The 19,204-nt window shown below is 52.2% G+C and overlaps 6 protein-coding genes across 6 annotated transcripts; 2 read left to right on the top strand and 4 right to left on the bottom strand.

Annotated features, from left to right (window-relative positions):
- Positions 1-272: 272 nt before the first annotated feature.
- H6S33_004969 (uncharacterized protein) lies at positions 273-611 on the top strand (the record flags this gene model as incomplete). The annotated part of the gene is made up of 1 exon (XM_044836675.1): positions 273-611. The coding sequence occupies one exon, from the start codon at positions 273-275 to the stop codon at positions 609-611; it is 339 nt and encodes a 112-aa protein (XP_044690182.1).
- Positions 612-5,944: 5,333 nt separating this feature from the next.
- On the top strand, positions 5,945-6,670 carry H6S33_004968 (uncharacterized protein; the record flags this gene model as incomplete). The annotated part of the gene is made up of 1 exon (XM_044836674.1): positions 5,945-6,670. The coding sequence occupies one exon, from the start codon at positions 5,945-5,947 to the stop codon at positions 6,668-6,670; it is 726 nt and encodes a 241-aa protein (XP_044690181.1).
- Positions 6,671-7,254: 584 nt separating this feature from the next.
- On the bottom strand, positions 7,255-7,659 carry H6S33_004967 (uncharacterized protein; the record flags this gene model as incomplete). Its single annotated transcript, XM_044836673.1, has 1 exon — positions 7,255-7,659. The coding sequence occupies one exon, from the start codon at positions 7,657-7,659 to the stop codon at positions 7,255-7,257; it is 405 nt and encodes a 134-aa protein (XP_044690180.1).
- Positions 7,660-7,943: 284 nt separating this feature from the next.
- H6S33_004966 (uncharacterized protein) lies at positions 7,944-8,410 on the bottom strand (the record flags this gene model as incomplete). The annotated part of the gene is made up of 2 exons (XM_044836672.1): positions 7,944-8,298; positions 8,376-8,410. The coding sequence occupies 2 exons, from the start codon at positions 8,408-8,410 to the stop codon at positions 7,944-7,946; spliced, it is 390 nt and encodes a 129-aa protein (XP_044690179.1).
- An 827-nt stretch (positions 8,411-9,237) lies between these two features.
- Positions 9,238-14,719, bottom strand: H6S33_004965 (uncharacterized protein; the record flags this gene model as incomplete). The annotated part of the gene is made up of 4 exons (XM_044836671.1): positions 9,238-10,027; positions 10,104-13,655; positions 13,721-14,297; positions 14,527-14,719. 4 exons carry the CDS (start codon positions 14,717-14,719, stop codon positions 9,238-9,240), a joined length of 5,112 nt encoding a protein of 1,703 aa, XP_044690178.1.
- Positions 14,720-16,665: 1,946 nt separating this feature from the next.
- Positions 16,666-18,591, bottom strand: H6S33_004964 (uncharacterized protein; the record flags this gene model as incomplete). The annotated part of the gene is made up of 5 exons (XM_044836669.1): positions 16,666-17,301; positions 17,375-17,718; positions 17,769-17,841; positions 17,902-18,319; positions 18,425-18,591. 5 exons carry the CDS (start codon positions 18,589-18,591, stop codon positions 16,666-16,668), a joined length of 1,638 nt encoding a protein of 545 aa, XP_044690177.1.
- Positions 18,592-19,204: the final 613 nt, after the last annotated feature.

Here is a 19,204-nt window from a genome sequence, read left to right as displayed (position 1 = left end):
TTTGGTTGGAGATGCATTTAAAACATTTCTTCGGGTGTTTTTCTTACAGGTTTGTATTTATCATTCTATCGTTGCCAACTGCTTCTTTGATATTTTTTTAACTGGAAATAGAATTACTTCCATATACAGTCGAATCGCCCTCTAGGGGTATGGGTTCTCGGGCTATAATAGCGTTCTGAAATAAAGGGGAACAAACCCGCGGGAAACACCCACGATCACTCGGTCCCGGTTAAAATCGAGCATCTACCTTCGAAAGTTCGATTAATAACCTAATGCTCCGATTGGGCTTAGTTACGGTCCAGCTCCTTAGGGAGAAACAGATAGAGTTATCTGTCATCACCGAACTCCCCACGTACGGAACCGAGAGAGACTCCATGCGTCGGGGGCTTCTTCGCCCGCCTGAAGCTATTGCAATTGACCCATCAATGTATGCAGCGGGATCCAGCAAGCGATTCAAAGGCCACCAAGTCCCTGACCACCCGCAGCCACTAAACAAGAAGCAACAATGTAAAAATAGAAAGACACACTCAACACTCACCACTCAAGCTCCCCGCACCATCGTCACGCCCACCTCAGAACCGGAGATATCGTCGCCAGCGCGAGGAGCATAGAAGAAGAGGAGAACCTCCGAACCGAACATCGCCACAATGGTTATATATTCTATCCCCTCCTCCCCCTCCTCGCAGGCCCATTTACACGTCTACACAGGTAAGCACCGATAGCTACATTTATATTTACGGTCTTTTCATCTCACGTCTCCCGGTGTTCCAATTTACACTCGTTTCCTCCTGATCAGCACACTCATTTCCTCCACCACCACCAAGACCCCGAATACTACCCTAAAACACCACATAAAACCCTCGTTTTCACCCCCCCCCCCAAAACCTCTTCCCCTCCAAAACCCAGACAATGTGCGAAATAACACGTATCCACTACCTCGACTGCGGTACCCCCCCCCCCCCAACTCTTCCCTTCCCACCTCCGCTTGCTTCCGGGCCATAAAACCAAAAGATAACAACCCCAACACAGCACACATCACCAAAAGCGTGAGCAAGTTCTGCGCGCCCTACCTCAACGGCCCACAGGACCGGTCCTGCACAGACCTCAAAAATACCGATATCAAGGTGCGGCCTGGGAGCTGTAAGCGTATGTCTTGGTTTTCCATACCCGCATATCGCTTGTGTGGCTTAGAAGGGAGGCTGGCTGATGTTTATCGCGGGATATATAGGCAGTGGTTGTAAACCGAGTGTGCAGATGTTGTGGGTCGAGGCAGGGACGTTTATGACGGACGACAAGTTCCCGATCATCCAGTCGATGCAGCAGCTGAAGATTGCGATCCGGAGGAAGCCAGCTGCGGGGGGGAAAGGGAAGTGACGGCGCATGATGAATGATGGGATTAACGTTAGAAGTCATTTTATTGGATCAATCGGCTCAATTATATCCTGGTGTGTCAACTCTTTGCAATTCAGCCCAATATGACCATAATGATTGCAAGCTGCGCACGCCAAAACTATCTCTATGACAGACTGTTGTTGAGTATATTGTCCACAAAAGATATGAGCGCTATTTCTCTTATAATTCAAGCTGACTGAATTCACCCGTTTCATGTTAACTCTAGTTGAACCACGCGATATTCAACTTCCAAAGGATAAGCAAAACGAGAGATTCATACACAGCAAATGGCAATTAGACTGGTGTGGTCCCTCGCCCTGATTGGGCAAGATGATACCGAACTTAGTCGTGCACAAAATCTACTGTAATATGTGCCAGGATCGGCAAAGGATCAGAAGGAGTGTATTAACGTGAAAAGGATTGTAGTAGGTGATTTCCAAATCTAAACGAAAAGAGTTCTATGAAGTAACTATCTACCTACCTCCGCGCCTACGTGCCAATTCGGTGGCTAAATTGATGTTTATTTGGTGCAGCGTCAGGCGTTGATTTGATGAATAATCAGGCGTAGATTTTATGTCGATTCACTGCCGATTAGGAATCTGTAGAGACCTCAGTACAGGTATCAAAATACGGAGGTAGGTGAATATGTATCCAGGCGTCGAAGTAGCCGCTGAGGCAGGCGTTGAGGTAGCATGCGAGATTGATACGGAGGTGGTGACCCTCAAGATCGGTCATATCTAGTAATCGTGAACGCCGTGGCGCATGCTAGTGGGGAAAGCTTACATTTACATGTAGTAATAGATAAAATCGTTCAAATGAGGGTCGAAGTGCTAGTACCGCATTATATAGCCGTTTTTATAAACCTTTCTGCGTCAATTTGAACATACGTTTTGGAGCAAACAGCAGCTTTGTTTTACGTGATTTTTAGTAGACAAAAGTTTGGGCTTTGATGATACAAATGAAGTTTGATTGACTATGATGATGATAGGATGATGAGAAGAGAAGAGAAGAGTTGAGATATGAGGAAACTAAATCTATCTACATCAGACGCAGTTTCTTGTTGTGACCTGTCCTGACCCACAGAGAGAATTACGTAATCCGGTTTATGGAAGAAAGAGTTCGTACCAAGTAATCAAGTTTTTGTAATTCGAGCAACCTAAAGAAAAGAAACTACATGTACCTACAAGTCAGCTTATATAAGAAGCTCGCCATCTCGCGTCAAGCTGTGAAGACCCGCGCTGATACAAAGGAGGTTAGACCGAAAATTGCTCATACATACATGTAGTCCGTCCCGTTGTCGTCTTCTGGCCCTATCCACCTCCTAGTAGCTTGTGCAATCTGGATGGGCTTGCTAGGGCACCCTTCGGAAAGTTCAACTTCAGATACTTATTTAAGAAATGTGAAATGCCTGTCTGGGTAAAAGCTTAAGTACATGTAAGTACTCCCTCATTGAAATAGCCGTACTATCCAAATAATGTTTGGATAGAACGTACTGTTCGGATAGTAACTCCCCCCCCAAACCATCGGTGTAGAGTGACATCTCCTACTGATGGAAAGGGAAAAAGAAAAGGAAGGCAGCAAGCTATGACAAGATTACAGAAAACTAGAACAGGTTCATATTTTCTATCCTTCCGTACCTCAACATCAAGACTTCCACCTACTCCCACATAGATCCCTCGAGGACACCTTGGACAGCTATTACTACCACGATAGATATGAGCTGTTGTTGAGCTTTGGAATATAAACTATCACCAGGAGTCAGAAAAGATGCAATTTCTTTAAGCAGAGAGCAGTCGGTAACCCCCACCCTGAGTGTAAATATTGATTATATTTAAAGAGGCATTGGTTTCCTTGGTTCCGGGCGGCGAGACTTATGCAGGGCTCAGTCTCACTCTTCCCTTGTTTGGCGCGGATAAGAGGGAGGTGCACTTGTGAGGTTTTCTCTTCTCCACAGTAACACCAAACACTGATACACTAGGACTCTTGGTGCAAGGGGAGGATGGCAAAATATGATCTAGAAATGGTCTTCCTTCGTCAGCCAGAACTATAAACTCTCGGAATACCGAATAGAAAAGCACCTACCACTAGTCACAACATACTACCAAAGCTCAAGCTTGCTGCTTGCAAGACAAGATGCAAAGAGATCCGCCCACAGCATGCCGCAGCGATATCTGCTGTCCCCGAGCCCGCTGAAATTGCTTGCGCCCCCAACAGCTGCCCGCACCGGATCATCTCCGGGCAGCCCGAAGTCTCCAAACGTTCCAGCCCAGGATCTTTTAGGCATTTCGAAATGCTTTGAGTTGATGAGGTCTACCGATAGAGTGGAAACGGGCTGATGGGACATGTATTACAAAGGGGAGATGCCTTGAGTAGATACTTCCTGCGGATAGGTTTGTGATACGTTTAAAAAGGATAAGGATATAGACGATAAGGATATAGACTTAGCTTAAGCACTGCCCGAAGGAGGATTTATAGCTCGGTTAATGATGAGTGAAAGGATGTGGGGGGAAGTACCTGGTTTTATAGTCGTTCGAGGGGTTGAGAAAGGTTTCGTTGTCCGGATATGTTGTCCTTACACATTTCGGCAAAGATGTGGGATACCGACGTAGGCCTCTACGTCGTGTCCAAATCTGTATGTGGTGATCTGGCCGGCATTAGTGTCGGGCCGCGCGAGTGATAGTTCGTGATTAAAATTCGAGGTGTCGAAAGGTGGCTTCGGCCATAGCTCCCAACATTTTTATGAACGGGATAGGCTAGAATGATTTACCAAAAATAGTCTGTTTTCCGTCTCCTTGGAGTCTCAACATACATGATGGATCGGGCAATTGCAGGGTTAGGGTTCACTGTTGAATGCTGTGGAGGAAGCCCCAAAAAGGCTCGCACCCGAGACCATCCAGGCCACTGACCGCATACATATAACTACCGCTTCACAGTTTTCCATCCTTGAACATCACTGTGATAGCAAGTCTGGGATCTAACTCATCGTCTACAGCCCGCCCGGCCCTGACTGCATTCCCCCAGCTCTCTCTCTGGTTGCTCTCCCGATCCCGAAAATAATTATAAACCACTACCAATTCACACAACTACAACCCTTAAACCCCGAGAGGAGATACAGTCTCTAGATGAACAGTATGCAATGAGATAGGAGGAGTGCCATACACTTCATTTCATCAATAAGTTTATCCCCAGGATGGCGCAGGTGAGCCGTCGGTCACCTGGAGGGCGCCCTAAAGTTCTACCGCTTGCTTAGACGGTTTCGGGGATCGAGGGCATCGATGGTGCGTTGTGTGTTGACACGGCGATGGCGGCTCGGGGTGATTATTCTGCTCGAAGTGCGTTGCGGTACAACCTCGGGAGTGTCACTCCCCTTGGTGTCATGGTAGCTCCGGGGTAAATCTGGCAAAACCGCTATTCTTTTGTTAAAACCACCAATGACCCCCTCTCAAACTCTCCACGATGCCTCACCTCCGGACACAAGCTCTAATGTGCATATATCGACACCATGCTATCCACCCTTCACTATCACCGGGATCTCTACGCTCTCCGCTATCCTCCCATCTCCAGCTTGTGAAACCTCTCAGCCAGTCCCGGAGGCCCCGAGCCATACCCGCTCTGCCACCGTGACAGGTCCGACTCACACATTTGATCATTAACGGCACCCCTCACATATATTTATTGTGTATGCGAGCACAAACAAGCTGTTTGTAAGTTCATTATGACAGAGTACCTTTGTTCCCGGAACATTTGGTGGTGTGGTGCTGATAATCGACGTTTTGGGAAGTCACGCCGCGAGTAATCTACCTTGCAATCAAACACTCTAATGGGTGTTTGAGCAACAGACTCAAATTTCGCTGCCTAATGAAATCTATATCATCAGGCCCTTCCCGACCTCCGGTTTTAATACCACAAGCTTTTAATTAAGCTACACCTTACATTGCAGGTGGCATCGACCCCAGTTACCGAAGCATGCAATAGACCTCTTCTTTTACCACTCGAACCTGCAGCTGTGATCTGGGTCAATTGTTTACGCCAAAGATTTTTCTTGCTTTATCAACCACGCTTACCATCAGCGGATACATACTTGAGGGCGACAAGAAACGGTTCGAATGAGTTATAGACTCGGGTGCCTGGAATAGAAGAACATTTTTATCGGTGTAGTGCGCGTATACCTGCCACCGCGATATATTTTATCCCCAAGGTAACAATTACTATGATCTGCAAGATCGGTTTGTTTCAAAAGATTATGGTCATATCCGGAGCCGCCCCCACGAAGTTTTTAGATATATTATAACCAGTCGTTAACCAAACTCCCTCTCTCACAGCCATTCATTCATTGAGCCATTCGAAAATTATACAGTGAATTGTGTCCTTTGTTCTCGAAAATCGGCCAAACAGTTCTTTGTTTGCAAACCTCTCATAACCCACCACTGCGCCATCAGCGACCTACGTTTCATCAACCCCCCCCCCCCCCCCCAAACTCAAGATTCCATCGTCGATACGCATCGTACAATCAGAATTCAACAATTGCAATTCGGCGGAGAAAACAGAAGCAATGGCCCCCAACCCCGCACGAACGCGCAGGAAGCAGCACCTCCGAATGATATCCACCAACACAAAACCCACCCTATATCCATCGACACTCTCACTCCGCGGCGGTGGCCCCGCCCCCGCTCCCGCCCCCGCTCCCGCTCCCGCCCCTGCCCCTGCCCCTGCCCCTGCCCTCGCCCTTATACCCGCCCCACCTCCCCCCTACCTCAACCCCCTCACCATCCCCGCCATCGCCCCCCACCGCACCCACAACAGCACCCGCCACATCCTCAACCGGCAAATGCGCAGCACCGTCACCGACCTCGTCACGCTCCACCGCTCCCTCTACTTCCTCCAATTCATGCTCCGCAGCCTCTACCGCCGCGTCGCGCGCACCATGACCACCAACCACGCCGCCCCCGACATCACCCGCCTCACCCGGCGCATCATCTCGCAGCGCCAGACGCACGCCTCGCTCCGCGCGCACTTCTCGCTGCACGAAGCACGCGCCCACATCACGCTCGACTTCGCGGCCAACGCCGTGCGCTCGTGGAACACGATGCCCGGCGTGGCCGTGGACGGCGTCACCGGCGTCCGGGCGTTTCCAAGGGTGTTTGGGCGCAGCGAGAGGCGCATGTATGGCCTTGTGCGCAGGCTGGTGGACGAGCATGAGGTCATGTATGTGGGCATTGGCGAGATGCTGAGGGACTTTTACGCGCATGGTTCGGCGCTGTATTGTGGGATGCAGTAGCAGTGTAGTGTTTCGTCGTTGCTGCTGTTGCTGTTGCTGTTGCTGTTGAGGTTGAGGTTGTGGGTGGGGTTGGGGGTAGATTTGGTTGTGTGTGTGGGTTTCTTGTCTTCTTCGTGGGGTTGGGAACTGGGTTTTGTAGTTTATTATATGGGTTTTTAATATACATGTCCGGAATCTATCACTTTCCTGTTCTTTTGCTTTACTTCCGGGCTTTCAACACTTAAACTTGTAGATGCGGTCAACATCATAGCCGGCCAAAAGACACACACACAGGAGCTCTTGATCCAAAAAGAACGAGCATACTTCCAATCCCACTTTTACCTGCACACATATCATTACCAGGGTGAGAGTTCCAGCAACAACACAACTCCACAACCACAACCAGAACCCGCTCAGCCCAACCCACCGCACATCCCAAACCTCAGCCACAGCCAACCAGAAAAACAGCACCACACACATCTCCTGTTCCCTCCCCAGAAACACACCACCCCTCCTCCACATGACCTTCTTTGTCCCCTCCCACCGCTCCTTTGTTCCCCCCCCCCCTCCTTCCGCCCCACATGCAACCAACCCGAAACACAAGCCTAAACCTCCAACGCCCGCATCACCTCCCCCGAAAACACCTCGACACTAAAATACCCCCCCACCGCCGCCCCCATCTCGCCGACCTGCGCCACCACCTCCTTCAGCCGCTTCTCCAGCGCCCCCGGATCCGCAACCGCGCGCTGCACCTCCGCCATCTCTTTTGCGAGCGCTGCTTCGCGGGCGAGGATGGACTCCCTGGAGTAGTTTGCGAGGGCGACGCGGATGTGGAGCTTTTTCTCGGCGAGGAGGTCGTCGCGTGCTGCGTGGCGCTCGTAGCGGGCTACGGTCTCGGTGTTGTAGGTTGTGAGGTCGTCCAGGTCGCGGAGGAGGCGGGCGGTGCGGGTGGAGAGGGAGGTGAGGGTTGCGGGGAGGGTGCTGGGGTGGTGGTGGTGGTGGGTGGGCATGGCTGGTTTGTTTGTGGTGTTTATTTATTTTTGTTTGAGTTCGGTACTGAGGCAGCTTGGTATGCAAGTTGCGGGAGAGTGGTGGTTAAAGTCGGTGTTGAGTTTCTGAGATACAGAGTGTGCGTGTGAGTCTCACTTATATACAACTCGCCACAGCATTCATAGCAACAAGACCATCCCTCTCACTTGAAACTCTAACCAGAACTCAACCCCCCCAAACCAATTCCACATCCCAAACCCCACCCCCCCCCCCCCCCCCTCTCAACATCCTCACCACCCCTCCCTCACACCATACAAATATTCCTCCTCCCTCCCGCAGCCATCGTATACCTCAGCGTCTGCAACAGACACCCCACAACCTCCCTCGTCGCCACCAGCAGCTTCACAAGCTTGTCCTCCTTATCCTCCAGCTGCGACACCAGCGGCATAAACTCCGCCACCTCGGTGAAATACACGCGCAGGACATCGTACGTGAGCTCCAGCGCGCCGCCGACGAAGCCGTCGCCCTGCGAGAGGTACGTCTTGAGCGTGGCTTGGACCTGCTCGAGCTGGTTGTCGCAGTCGTGGAGGGTCCTGCGGGTGCGGATTATGGCGTCGTGGAGATCGTCGATCACTTGGAAGGGGATGCTGGGGGGGGCACTGGAAATATATACGAGCTTAGTAAACCGAGCTAATATGTATTTCGTGTTATAGCTTAACGGGGCGGAAGGCCTTACGGGTTATATTGCTGGTGAAAATTGTAACTGGCCATGATTTAGTTTGTTAATTCTTTGTAGCGAGTCGAGGAGTGAGGAAGAGGCCGCGGGTATATATACCACCAGAACTCGCATCATACGTGGCGTCGCAATGCTATATATCTGGACTCCGATACGCACCCAAGTGTCATCACTTTACAGAAGACCACCACCGCGAATCGCCAGCACACCCTGGCATATCCGTAATCACAGAATATCACTCGCCTAACCATCTTCCTGCAATCACCCCCAGGCCGGTTATTTGGGCCGCCATTCCTACATCGACTTTAACTCCCTGTCCAGGTCTACATCTCAATCTCTTCCTCTCCAAAAGGATATCTTAGCGCTGCATTTCGTAACACCTATACAACTCTCGATACATCCACGTATCGCCAAGCCTAAACCTTTTCATAACATACGCTTTCCGAGTGACCATTCATGACCAACACCCCCACTCCATGCATCAAACCGATGGAGCTGTTCAACGCTTATTCACGACGCACCATCGAGTTGGCGTGTACATGTAGTTATCTTGCAAGATGGGCGATGGTTCATGCATGTATTACTTCAGGATCCCCAATCAACGTATGTATCCAACACCCCCAACACCCGCCAAAATCTACAACACCACAACATCACAAACGAGACGCACAAAACACACCTCAAAACGAACATTTCAGCATTCCTTGTCCCCTCTCTCCGCATCATCCTCATTACAAGTAACCACCCATCAAACATCCATGATATTACGCAAAACTCTAGCCATAAACAACATGCAATCCACAATCACGCTCACAAACTAAAAGAAAATGCACAAAATCATACATCAAGATTTACGTCCCAACTAATATCCATACGGCGTGCTCCCATACGGCGAGCTCCCTCCCGACCCCGTATTCCTCATCTTCGCCCTCTCCAGCGGCGTCATCCCCATCTTCCCCGGCCCCGGCCCCGGTCCCGGTCCCACCACCGGCGACCCAACCCTCCCTCCCGCCGGCGACCCGACTCTCCCAACAGCCGGCGAACCCGTTCTACCAACCGCAACAGCCGGCGACCCAGTCCTACCCACAGCCGGCGACGCGACTCTTCCAGCCGGGGTCGAGATCCTTCCAATCGACACGCCGCCACCAGCACTACCACTCGACTCCTCGATTTCAGCCTGCTCTTCCAGCTTCTTGTACGCCTCCTTGACCGCTTTATCCACGATGTCGAAGTCGCCCTCGACGACGGCGATGCGCTCCGTCAGCTCCTTGTTGGTCTCTTCGTCCGCCGTGCCCTTCTCGCCCGCAACGGCTTCAACGACCTCTTTCGGCGAGCCGGCAAGATGTGCTTCTGCGAGGTTGACCTGGTTTGACGACTCGTTGATGAGGAGCGAGGCAGCGTGGAACACCTTCATGAACTTGATTGATGTTTCCTTGAGGTCCTTGAGCGTGTCGTACGCGCAGGCGATTTCTCGCTTGGTCAGGGCCGTGTCGCTGCCGGGGGAGGGGAGGGTGTTGACGAGTGCTGTGACGGCGGCAGTGATCTCATCGGTGTAGTTGAGTTCCGCGTCGAGCCCGCGCTCGATACTTTCCTCGATGGTGTTCATGAGCTGCTGTGTGCGCCCGTGTTTCGCTTGGGCCGCTTCCAGAACACTAGAAATCACATACGAGAGTCAGCATCGACAGTTACACTACCGGTCCAAGGACGAAAGGGAAAGGGGTTACATACGCTTTCTTCTCGCTCTCCTCAAAGTGCTTCTCCATGCTCTTCATTTTACCGATGTTCCCACTTGCATACAACGGCTGGATGACCGTCTTCTTGAACTTCTTATCCCGTTCGAGAATAGCAGACTGGACCTTCCCATGCCTGGTCTCAATAAACTTACTCAACTCCAGCAAGCCCTCCATCAACTCCGTCAGCTCAACACTGTCAGACGAAACCCATCTATCCTTGCCGGCGACCGTGGTCGGGACTCTCGATTGAATCTCGTAATATTTCTCCATGAGACCGGTAATGCCCTCCTGGATCTTATCATAGACCTTCGAAAACACCTCCGTGCAGTATATTTCATACTCGTCCTCTTCCTCCTTGGCCTCCTTCCTCGCCTCTTTCGCCTTGAACTCGCCTTCCATTTCCTTGATATCCCCATACCCAATCTGCTGATCTGCAAACAGCTCATCCGTGACTTGCTCATGCTGCTCCTGTCTCGCCCGTCGCTCCTCATCCAACTTTCTCCGACGCTTCTTCGCAGATTCGGCGTAGGCACGGTTGATGTCCTCGATGAAGCTAAAGTCTTCACCGATACTATCGATTGTCTGCCTCACATCATCCATGACCTTCGTCTCCTTGCTCCTCGGAGCACGACTCGCCGGCAACACCGCCGAAAGCGTATCCAGAGCCGGATTTGGGGCTGACGCAGCGGGGAAATAGCTCTGTCTCTTCTTATCCAACACCTCATCTCCACCACCCGGAGTTGAAAAGATGGTCGAGCTCCCACCAGAGCTGGGGGGGTACGCATCCTGAGAATACAGCTGGTATCCATCGATAGAGGTCTTAGCACCCTTTAACGGACCGAAGGGATGAGATCCCCCTTGGCTAGTAGGACTATCCACCATCGTCTCGGATCTCGATAGAGGATAACCAGGGCCCATAGAATTGCGCTTTGGTTGTTGCTGGCCCGGACCACCGGCCATGAAGGTTGACGCTCTCTTCGGGTCATACGCGACAAACTCGCTTCCGCCGGGAGCTGGCGACGAGTTCCTGCCACCCTGCACAACCGGATTGTATGGTTTGTAAATGCCCGTTGACTCTTGTGTCTGCTTCGGCGGCGACGCAGCTCTGGTTTCGGTACCGTTGAAAGGAACATATTGACTCTCGCTAGCTCCGGAGGAGAACCTGGTCGGCGAAGTCGGCGATGCAGGATTGAAAGCCTTGTACTCATTCTTCTGCGCCGACGGTGGTGAAACAGGCTCTTCGTTGAAAGCGGCATGTCCCTTGTTCAGACTTTGGGCAACCATCGATTCGGGCCGCTTCCGAATGACCAGCGGCTCGGGTGATATTGGCGGATCCTCCAAGGTTACTGGCTTATGCATTGGTTTCGGGGAAGGCGGCTTGGTTTCAACGTATGATACAGGTGTCTTAGGCTTTTCCGGCGTCCATTGGGTATGTGGTGCGGCCATCTCGATATGCTCCGATGGGACTGGAAGTATAATCTCCGCGGGTGGCACTGCAGAGGAATTGCTTCTAGACCTCTGCGTTGGCCCAAGTGCGCCTTCCGGCAACAATCCAAGTTTTTCCTTCGAGTCCCTTTCCTCATCTCGCCCACCATATTGGGGCAACCTTCCATATACGCTGCTCTGCCGGCTGGGCGGTTCACCAAGGGCGAGAGGATACCGCTGACCACGGACATAGTACTCGTGTTCCATGAAGTCGGTAAAAACCCTCAACTTCTCCTCGTCCCTCGTTGCGGCAGCCTCTGCTTTGATCATGACAATGTAGCGCTGAACGGAGTCTTGATAGAATGGTTCCAAATTACGAAGTGGGTCGGGCTCCTGCTGCTCGTGGCTAGGTGGCTGAGTCATGGTCACCGATGTCGCGGGGGTGAGGACTGTGGCATCCGACAGTGCTGGCGTTCCACCTCCCACCGTCCTAGGTGGGCCTGAGGCCTCGGAGTGATCTTGAGACTGGATTGGTAGTTGCGGCTGGTGCTGTTCCTCTGTTAGCTGCGGCCAGCCTCCAGGAATATTCGTTTCCTCCCCCGGAGTAGGAGTATACGACTGAGGCCATCCCCCCGGAACATTAATACTAACTTTAGGATCTTCAATTTGCAAATGCTGAGGCTTGTGCCCCTGCGAGACAGTAGTTGGAGGGTGGTTTTGTGCGGTCCATTGCTGATTGTCGCCCTGCTTTTGTTGCGTCTGACTATCTTGAGGCCAGTGCTGTCCATTTCCGTTATTCTGCGCGTGCTGATATTGATCTTGAGGCGGCTGCTCCTGAGTCCAGGTTTGGCTATCTTGATGTTGTACCTGCTGCTGTTGTTGCGACCACGCCTGAGTATCATGCGATTGCTGTTGTGGCCAGCTCTGTTTTTGTTCCAACTCTTTCAATTCCTCGAACGCCGGCACCGGCGCACCGCCTGCTGGAGACTCCGACCAGCCAGCTTTCGAGTCCTTATACGCATAATCCGACGTCTGGGTTGGGGGCGGCACAACACTAGTCTTATGAGCACTAGGTGTTCCGGTACCCTTCCTCCCACCTGCCCCACTCGACGGCCTCTGGAACCCACCATGTCCCTGGAAGCCACTGCCGGGTCTGCTGCCGGGCCTGCTGCCAAACAGCTGGGCATGTTGAAATGCATTTCCGGGACCTTGCGGATGCTTCGCATCAGGGCCAGTAGTATAGGCTTTCGCCGGAGGTGGTGGTGGCGGCGTAGAGTTATACCCCTCGGTATTGTTCCATCTACCGCTGCCTGTTGCTATCTCTACTGGACTGTGCGGCTTCACCGGCTTCGGATGGTGCACATCGACAGGTGAGATCGGCCTGCTGACCACAATGTTGGCATCTTCGCTGTTACCACCGTAATGCTCCCAGCTTCCTGGAGCGCCCGCGAATGTTTTCGTCTTCGCCGGCGGCTTGGGCTTCGTAAATAGCGGCTCAGGCTGGATCCCGTGGAAGGTATCTTTCCTTTTCGCGGACGCAGGCGAGCCGGTGACGGGTGCCGCTTGGTTCTGCTGCTGTTGCTGCTGGTTTAGATGCTCAAGATATGCAGATGCACCAGGCTGGGTTGGGGCAGCAGCGGGCGGTGGTGTGGCATTTGAGAGCGGCTGATTATATTGTGATCCGCTAGTCCAGTTAGATCCCGATTGTGCATTCTGGAATTGCTGGGACTGTTGCTGGGGTTGCTGGTATTCGCCTTGGTTTTGAGGCCAGTAGTTTCCTTGATCATTTTGGCTTGAGGCTTGGGCTGGTCTTTGCGTGTTATGGTCTTGTTGGTACTGCTGCTGATGATCGCTGGAATTGTACTGTTGCGTGTCTTGATACTGGTACTGGTGTTGTTGCTGCGGCTGCGTCTGCGTATCTGTATATTGGCCTGTGGTGGGAGCTGCATAGTCGGGGTGGAGAACCGGAGGTGTATAAGTGAACGGCTTCTTCTGTTCCGGTTCTTGGGTGGCACCCCAGGCCGGAACTGTAGTTGAAGAGGGGTAGGCGCCAGCTGTAGGATTTATACTGCCCGCTTGGTAACTACTCGAAGTGTTCGAAGCCAACGAAGGTGCAACATAACTAACAACCCGATTTCAGGTCAGTTCTCGATACTACACACAATATTCAAAATCCGGGATACTGACCCTGAATGATCACCGGCCGGGCTCGATGTCTCACCTTGCCCATAACCACCGGTGGTGATACCTCCATCGTAATATCCATGATGACCTTGATTCTGGGGCTGTGAATATTGCTGCTGAGGCGTAGATCCCCACCCATGGCCTTGACTCTGATGAATTTGACCAGTCGCCGATGGTGGATATTTGCCCTCGTTCTGGTACTGCTGTCCGTATGAAGTGTCCACAGGGGGAGGCGGCGGCGGTGGTGGTGGTGGCGGCGGGGGTGGGGGAGCCTGTTGCGGAGTAGAGGACTGTCCGTATGGAGAGGGGCTATAGGATGAGCCGGGGTTGCTGTTGTAGTTATTATTCAGGGGATTGTAGACTACGCTCGAAGGTCTTGGTGGGACCGGTGGGCCTTGCGGCTGCCATTGCTGCTGGGGCTGCTGCTGTTGACCCCAGCTTTGCGGGGGTGGGGGAGGCGGGGGTGGTGGTTGGTGGTGCTGCTGCTGGTATGGCGAGTGCTGCTGGGTGTAAGGTTGTTGCGGAGGGTATTGCTGGTATTGCGCATTATGGTAGGGGGTCTGTTGTGGGGGGTATCCACCTAAATAAGCCGTTAGGAATCCAAGCCAACCAAAAACCAGCTCACGGCACCACCACCGCTGTAAGCTACCGTGGAGATTTCGCGGTCATTTGGGGAAGTGTACTCCTGTGTCACCCGAGAGCAAAACAACCAGCACAAACATCCTCGCGGCAATGGCTCGTTCCATCTTTTATTGCTTCTTTCTCCCGCCTCTTTCGCCCACAAAATGGGATGAGCAGATAAGACTTACTAGTGTAGCTTGGTACCCCGGTTGCAGTTCCAGACTGAATCCCACCCATCTGCCCCTGCCCCAGGTACTGCTGTTGCTGCTGGCCGTACATATTATGCTGTGGTTGCTGCTGCTGCTGCTGCTGCTGGGTTGTATCAACTCTGTGTCCAGGCCACGGCGGTGGTACTTTGTAGATATGGTTGTTCGAAGTCATGGGAGAGTAGAGTATTTTAGCTCTCTCTCTCCTTATTGTGCTTATTGTGGTGTGGTTGTGTTTGTTGATGCGGTGGGTGGTGGGTTGGTCGGGTTCAGCCGCAGCCTTGGCCTTAACCGATACGGAGAGGGGTTAGTCTGCAGGACGACAACGCGCGACGTAGCCGCACTCTATTCTGGGTGACTCTCTTAAAAGGAAAATTGGCGGCTCGCGATGCGAGAAGAGCTTCGATCGATGCGAAGATGAGAAGACGATGCTCCGACTTTTCTTCGAAACGATTTCCCCGCCGACGACAGGATATCAGGGTCCAGGGCCTGTCCACGTGGAACTGGCGTGGTTTAGGGTCGAAGAAGGTCAGGCAGGCAGGCAGGTAAACTAAGGTAGGGGTGTCGTTGGAATAAGGTAAGGGTGAATGAAGAATGCACGGACAACTTGCAAGGGTCATGTTGACACAAAAATACGGTGTGGCGAATCACCAGGTGGCTGGTAATGATCAAAGCCACTCTTTTATGGCCAACTAGGTAGCGGTGTTACCACCGCAGAGACCAAACCAAGCAGCTTGTAACCTGGTACCGTGTGAAACTGGTAGATCGGTCACTGGCATACAAATTTGGCTGTGAATAGAATAAATTCGGTCCAAGTCTGACAGTGCCGGAGATGCCGCGCTGGCCCATTGCAAGTATATATAAATTTCAAGCACCTATCAGAAAGAAAAGGTGTCTTATGGAATAAGAAATCAAGAAACAAAACCATGACACCTAGAGCAACTTGTGATACAGAAATAATTAGAATGTCCCTTGAATCTCGGAAACAGTGATGGTGGCTTGAGTGGGATGTATGATGTAGTCACTTCATTCAGAGATTCTGATTCGCGATAATCATGAAATATGACTCGGTTATAGTAGGTAGTATTTTCAATACAGTGCACAGACAAGTTCGTACATGTATTTGACCCAGGAAACACCGCACCTACAACCTCAGTCCACCGAATCGAAACCCCGCGCGACATATAACCATCCACCGGAAATGCCCAAACACGTATTTCTGGGCTGGCGCCCTCAAAGGCGGCCCGACCCGCTTAGCCACCCCAACCACTGAACGCTGTGGAACTTACGTGTTACACAACACGTTGCAGAGGTTGCGCGGCTGTAAAAAGTTAGAGATACATGTATATAGGTTAATTAAGCTCTGGCAACCGAGGAATTCATTCCATCCTTCCGTCCCTCCTCATCTAAGCAAGCTTCACAGCTAGAGCTCGAGAACCAAGATATGCGAATCAGAACACTGAGATTCCGAGCCTCAAAACGCCAAGCATCCCGCCTCTCCCGTAACCTGGTTATAGTAAGGCTTGGCACGAACGAGGCAACGCCGCACCGGATGCCAAGACTTTCCAAAGTGGGAATCGAAAATTCGACCCGTGTGGTGGAGATAGACACAACATGAGGCGAGTAGATTGTTTTGCAGCTCTCGATCCTAGAAAGCTTACCTAACGAAATTATATTAGCTAGATTCCCTGTTCCTTACAGCTCCCGATTTACGGTGATATCAAGAGATATTTATCTTGAAATCAAGGATTCTGGATACCTGATAGATCACTCAATGAGAAATATGGGGCGCAACACAAACAAAAAAAACTCCCCATTCCGGCAGAAACCGCAGCTTCTTAAAGAAGGAAGGAAATTTAACGAATTCGGAGCATGGGAATACCAGATTCCGGAGGTTATCATGCAAGGCCACAGCTTCAAACTCCAGTGCGCATACCGATAAAAAAAAATCAATAAACTACAATCATTGGCACTATTATCCTCTCCCATACGATATATATACACCCCCTCTCACAGAATCGTCCCCTAGCTAATACGGGGCGAGTTCAACGGTGACGCCACACATCTATATCCCATCCCAAAATCCCACACGCCCCGTCCCCTCAACCCCCACCCCAACACTCAATCCTCCCCCCCCTCCTCGCCCGGGCCCGCCAGGAACGCCTGTCCCGTCTCCCACACCTTATCGACCCCCGCCTCTTCCATAACCCTCCAGGCCTCCCACTCATTCCGCTCCCACTCACCCAATTTTCTCTCGCCCCCGCGGCCTCCAGCATCAAACACCCGGACAATCCTCTCGCCCTTCTCATCATACGCACTCCACGGCGCCTCGCCATACACGTAGCTGCACCACGCCGCCGCCACCTCCTGCTCCAGCTCCCGGTATCCCCCGGTCTCCGGGAGCTCGTCGTGCTGGTTAAAGAACGAGAAGACGACATCCACGCCGTGGTGTGCCCGGCCCTTGTTCGGTCCCTCGAGTGGCGTTGGCACCGTGAACTGCGCAAAATATGCTTTCTTCTGTGGGTGGTCGGACCAGTACCTTGTGAACATGTACGCTGGGAGCCTAAAGCCGTAGTCGGAGATGAGAACGTAAAGCTTCTCGATCGTTGTTTCGCGGGAGTCGCTGGAGGAGAGGTGGAAGTGCGACAGGAGCGAAGCTGTTTGTTCGGGGGTGAGCTGTCGGGAGATGCGGCGCTTGAAGGTGCGGAGGGGGTTGGAGTAGTCCTTGATAGCTCCACCTTGTTGCATCACGCCCCACTATCTTGCATGTCAGTCCTGCCTACCTGGAGAAACAGAGAGAGGGCGGGGGGGCGGGGGGGGCGGGTGAGACTTCGTCTTTGCAGGTGCCGATCACGAGGCTGTCACACCAGTCCGGGAGAGGCTTGAAGTTCTCGTGACGGATCCACTCCTTGGTGGGGATGAACTCGCCGTCACTGGTCGGGCAGATTTCGACCTGGAAAGCGATCTTTGCGAGCTCGACGGCAGGGATGTTGAGCATGCGTTCTGCTCGCTGCGGCGGCGGGAGACCGGCGAAATCGAGCTTCTCGCAGGTCTTGAGATATATCATCTCCTGTGCGTCCGCAGGCCGCGGCGGAAGCAATCCAGCGAGACCCGAGAGCAGTATGGCCCGCTTGAACAGCGGTACCTCAGAGTATAGGTGCAGTGACCCAGCGACTGGGAGAATCAGTGCTGCGGGGGATTATAACTGCGGACGGAAAACTTACTCCCTCCGGCGCTTTCTCCCATGAAAGTTACATTATCCGGATCACCGCCGAATTCTTGGATATGTTCCTTGACCTATGCGTTATCAGCAAACCGATCATTTCCCCACGTTCTGCACGCCAAAAAACAACCCACCCATCTCAATCCCACCACCTGATCCTTCAGCCCATAATTCCCCGTCGCCCCGACCTCCTTACACGCCAGATACCCAAGCGTGCCCAACCTATGATTCAAGCTCACCACAACCACGGGCTTGCCCACAACGTCGATGCTGTGCTTGACAAACCTCCTCATATCATACCCCACAAAGTTCGCACTCCCGATCCTATTCGCGCCGCCATGCACCCACACAATCGTCGGCAACAGGATCGTCGTCGGCGACAGATTATCCTGCTCACGCTCCTCGTGCATCGCCGTATACGGCGTCACAACAACCAGGTTCGCACACTCAAGCTCCGACATCGTCTTTCGGTCCGCCGGCATCGGCGTGAGCTTGTGGTTCAGCACCCGCGCATCCACCTCCTCGGCATCGGGCTGCTGCACCGCCATCGGCCTAGTACGTAGCCACCCACCGACATTAGCCAAAAAAAAAAAAAAAACGCCATCCCCCCCAGGCGCAAATTGCTAAGCACTCGCAGAGACGGGGTGTGTAACGCACCCCCATTTCGTCGCGTCAAAGTCGCCGAGGTGGTTGACGGGCCCTACCGGGTCTTTGAAGCGCCCGGGAATGCGGGCGTAGGGGATGCCGCGGTATTGGACGACGTTGTCGAGGACGGCGCCGGTGATGCGGCCGAGCTTGGTGGTGAGGATGCGAGTTTTCTCCATCTTTTTTTTATCTTTTTGCCGGGGGGGAGATTGGCTTGGGATTTCTGCGATTGGGAGAGGTGGAGGTTGGTTGTTGCTGTGGCGGCGGCGGCGTTTTAGTAACTATGGGAAGGTGATGTATGACGTCTTCGGAGATGTGGTGGTGGTGAGGATGTTAACTATGCCGTCATAGCCATTGGATGGTTTTAGCCGCGATTTAGAGGAATGTATGTAGAGAAGTGTAGTAATTGAGCGTGTTATTCCAACTAACTAGAGGGGGAAATGCCCCATATTTATACTAAAGAAAGGTAACACAAAACATAGTAAATCATAACCGTAAATAGAAAGACATGACTAATAAATACCAGAGAGAGAATGAGTCAAAACCCGTGACTCATGATGACAAATGAGAATCCTCCAATACTATGAAATGTGCTGAGCGTACGATTTAGAGGCGTTGGGTGTAGGTGGTTTTGAATGGGGGATGGCTAGAGATTCTGGTGGGCTCGTAAAATCACGATATATCACTCGGATAGGGCGGCGGTGTGGTCCAAATCTCGGTTTTTGTTTTTGTTTAATTCACTAATTGCATGCAATCCAAGTCTCGGTGCTTCCTACGAGCTCTTTGGGCATC

The sequence above is a fragment of the Morchella sextelata genome (genome assembly GCF_020137385.1).
Source record: "Morchella sextelata strain SCLS chromosome Unknown scls_19, whole genome shotgun sequence".
In the NCBI taxonomy this organism is placed as follows: domain Eukaryota; kingdom Fungi; phylum Ascomycota; class Pezizomycetes; order Pezizales; family Morchellaceae; genus Morchella; species Morchella sextelata.
This window is presented reverse-complemented; position numbering and strand designations above follow the sequence as displayed.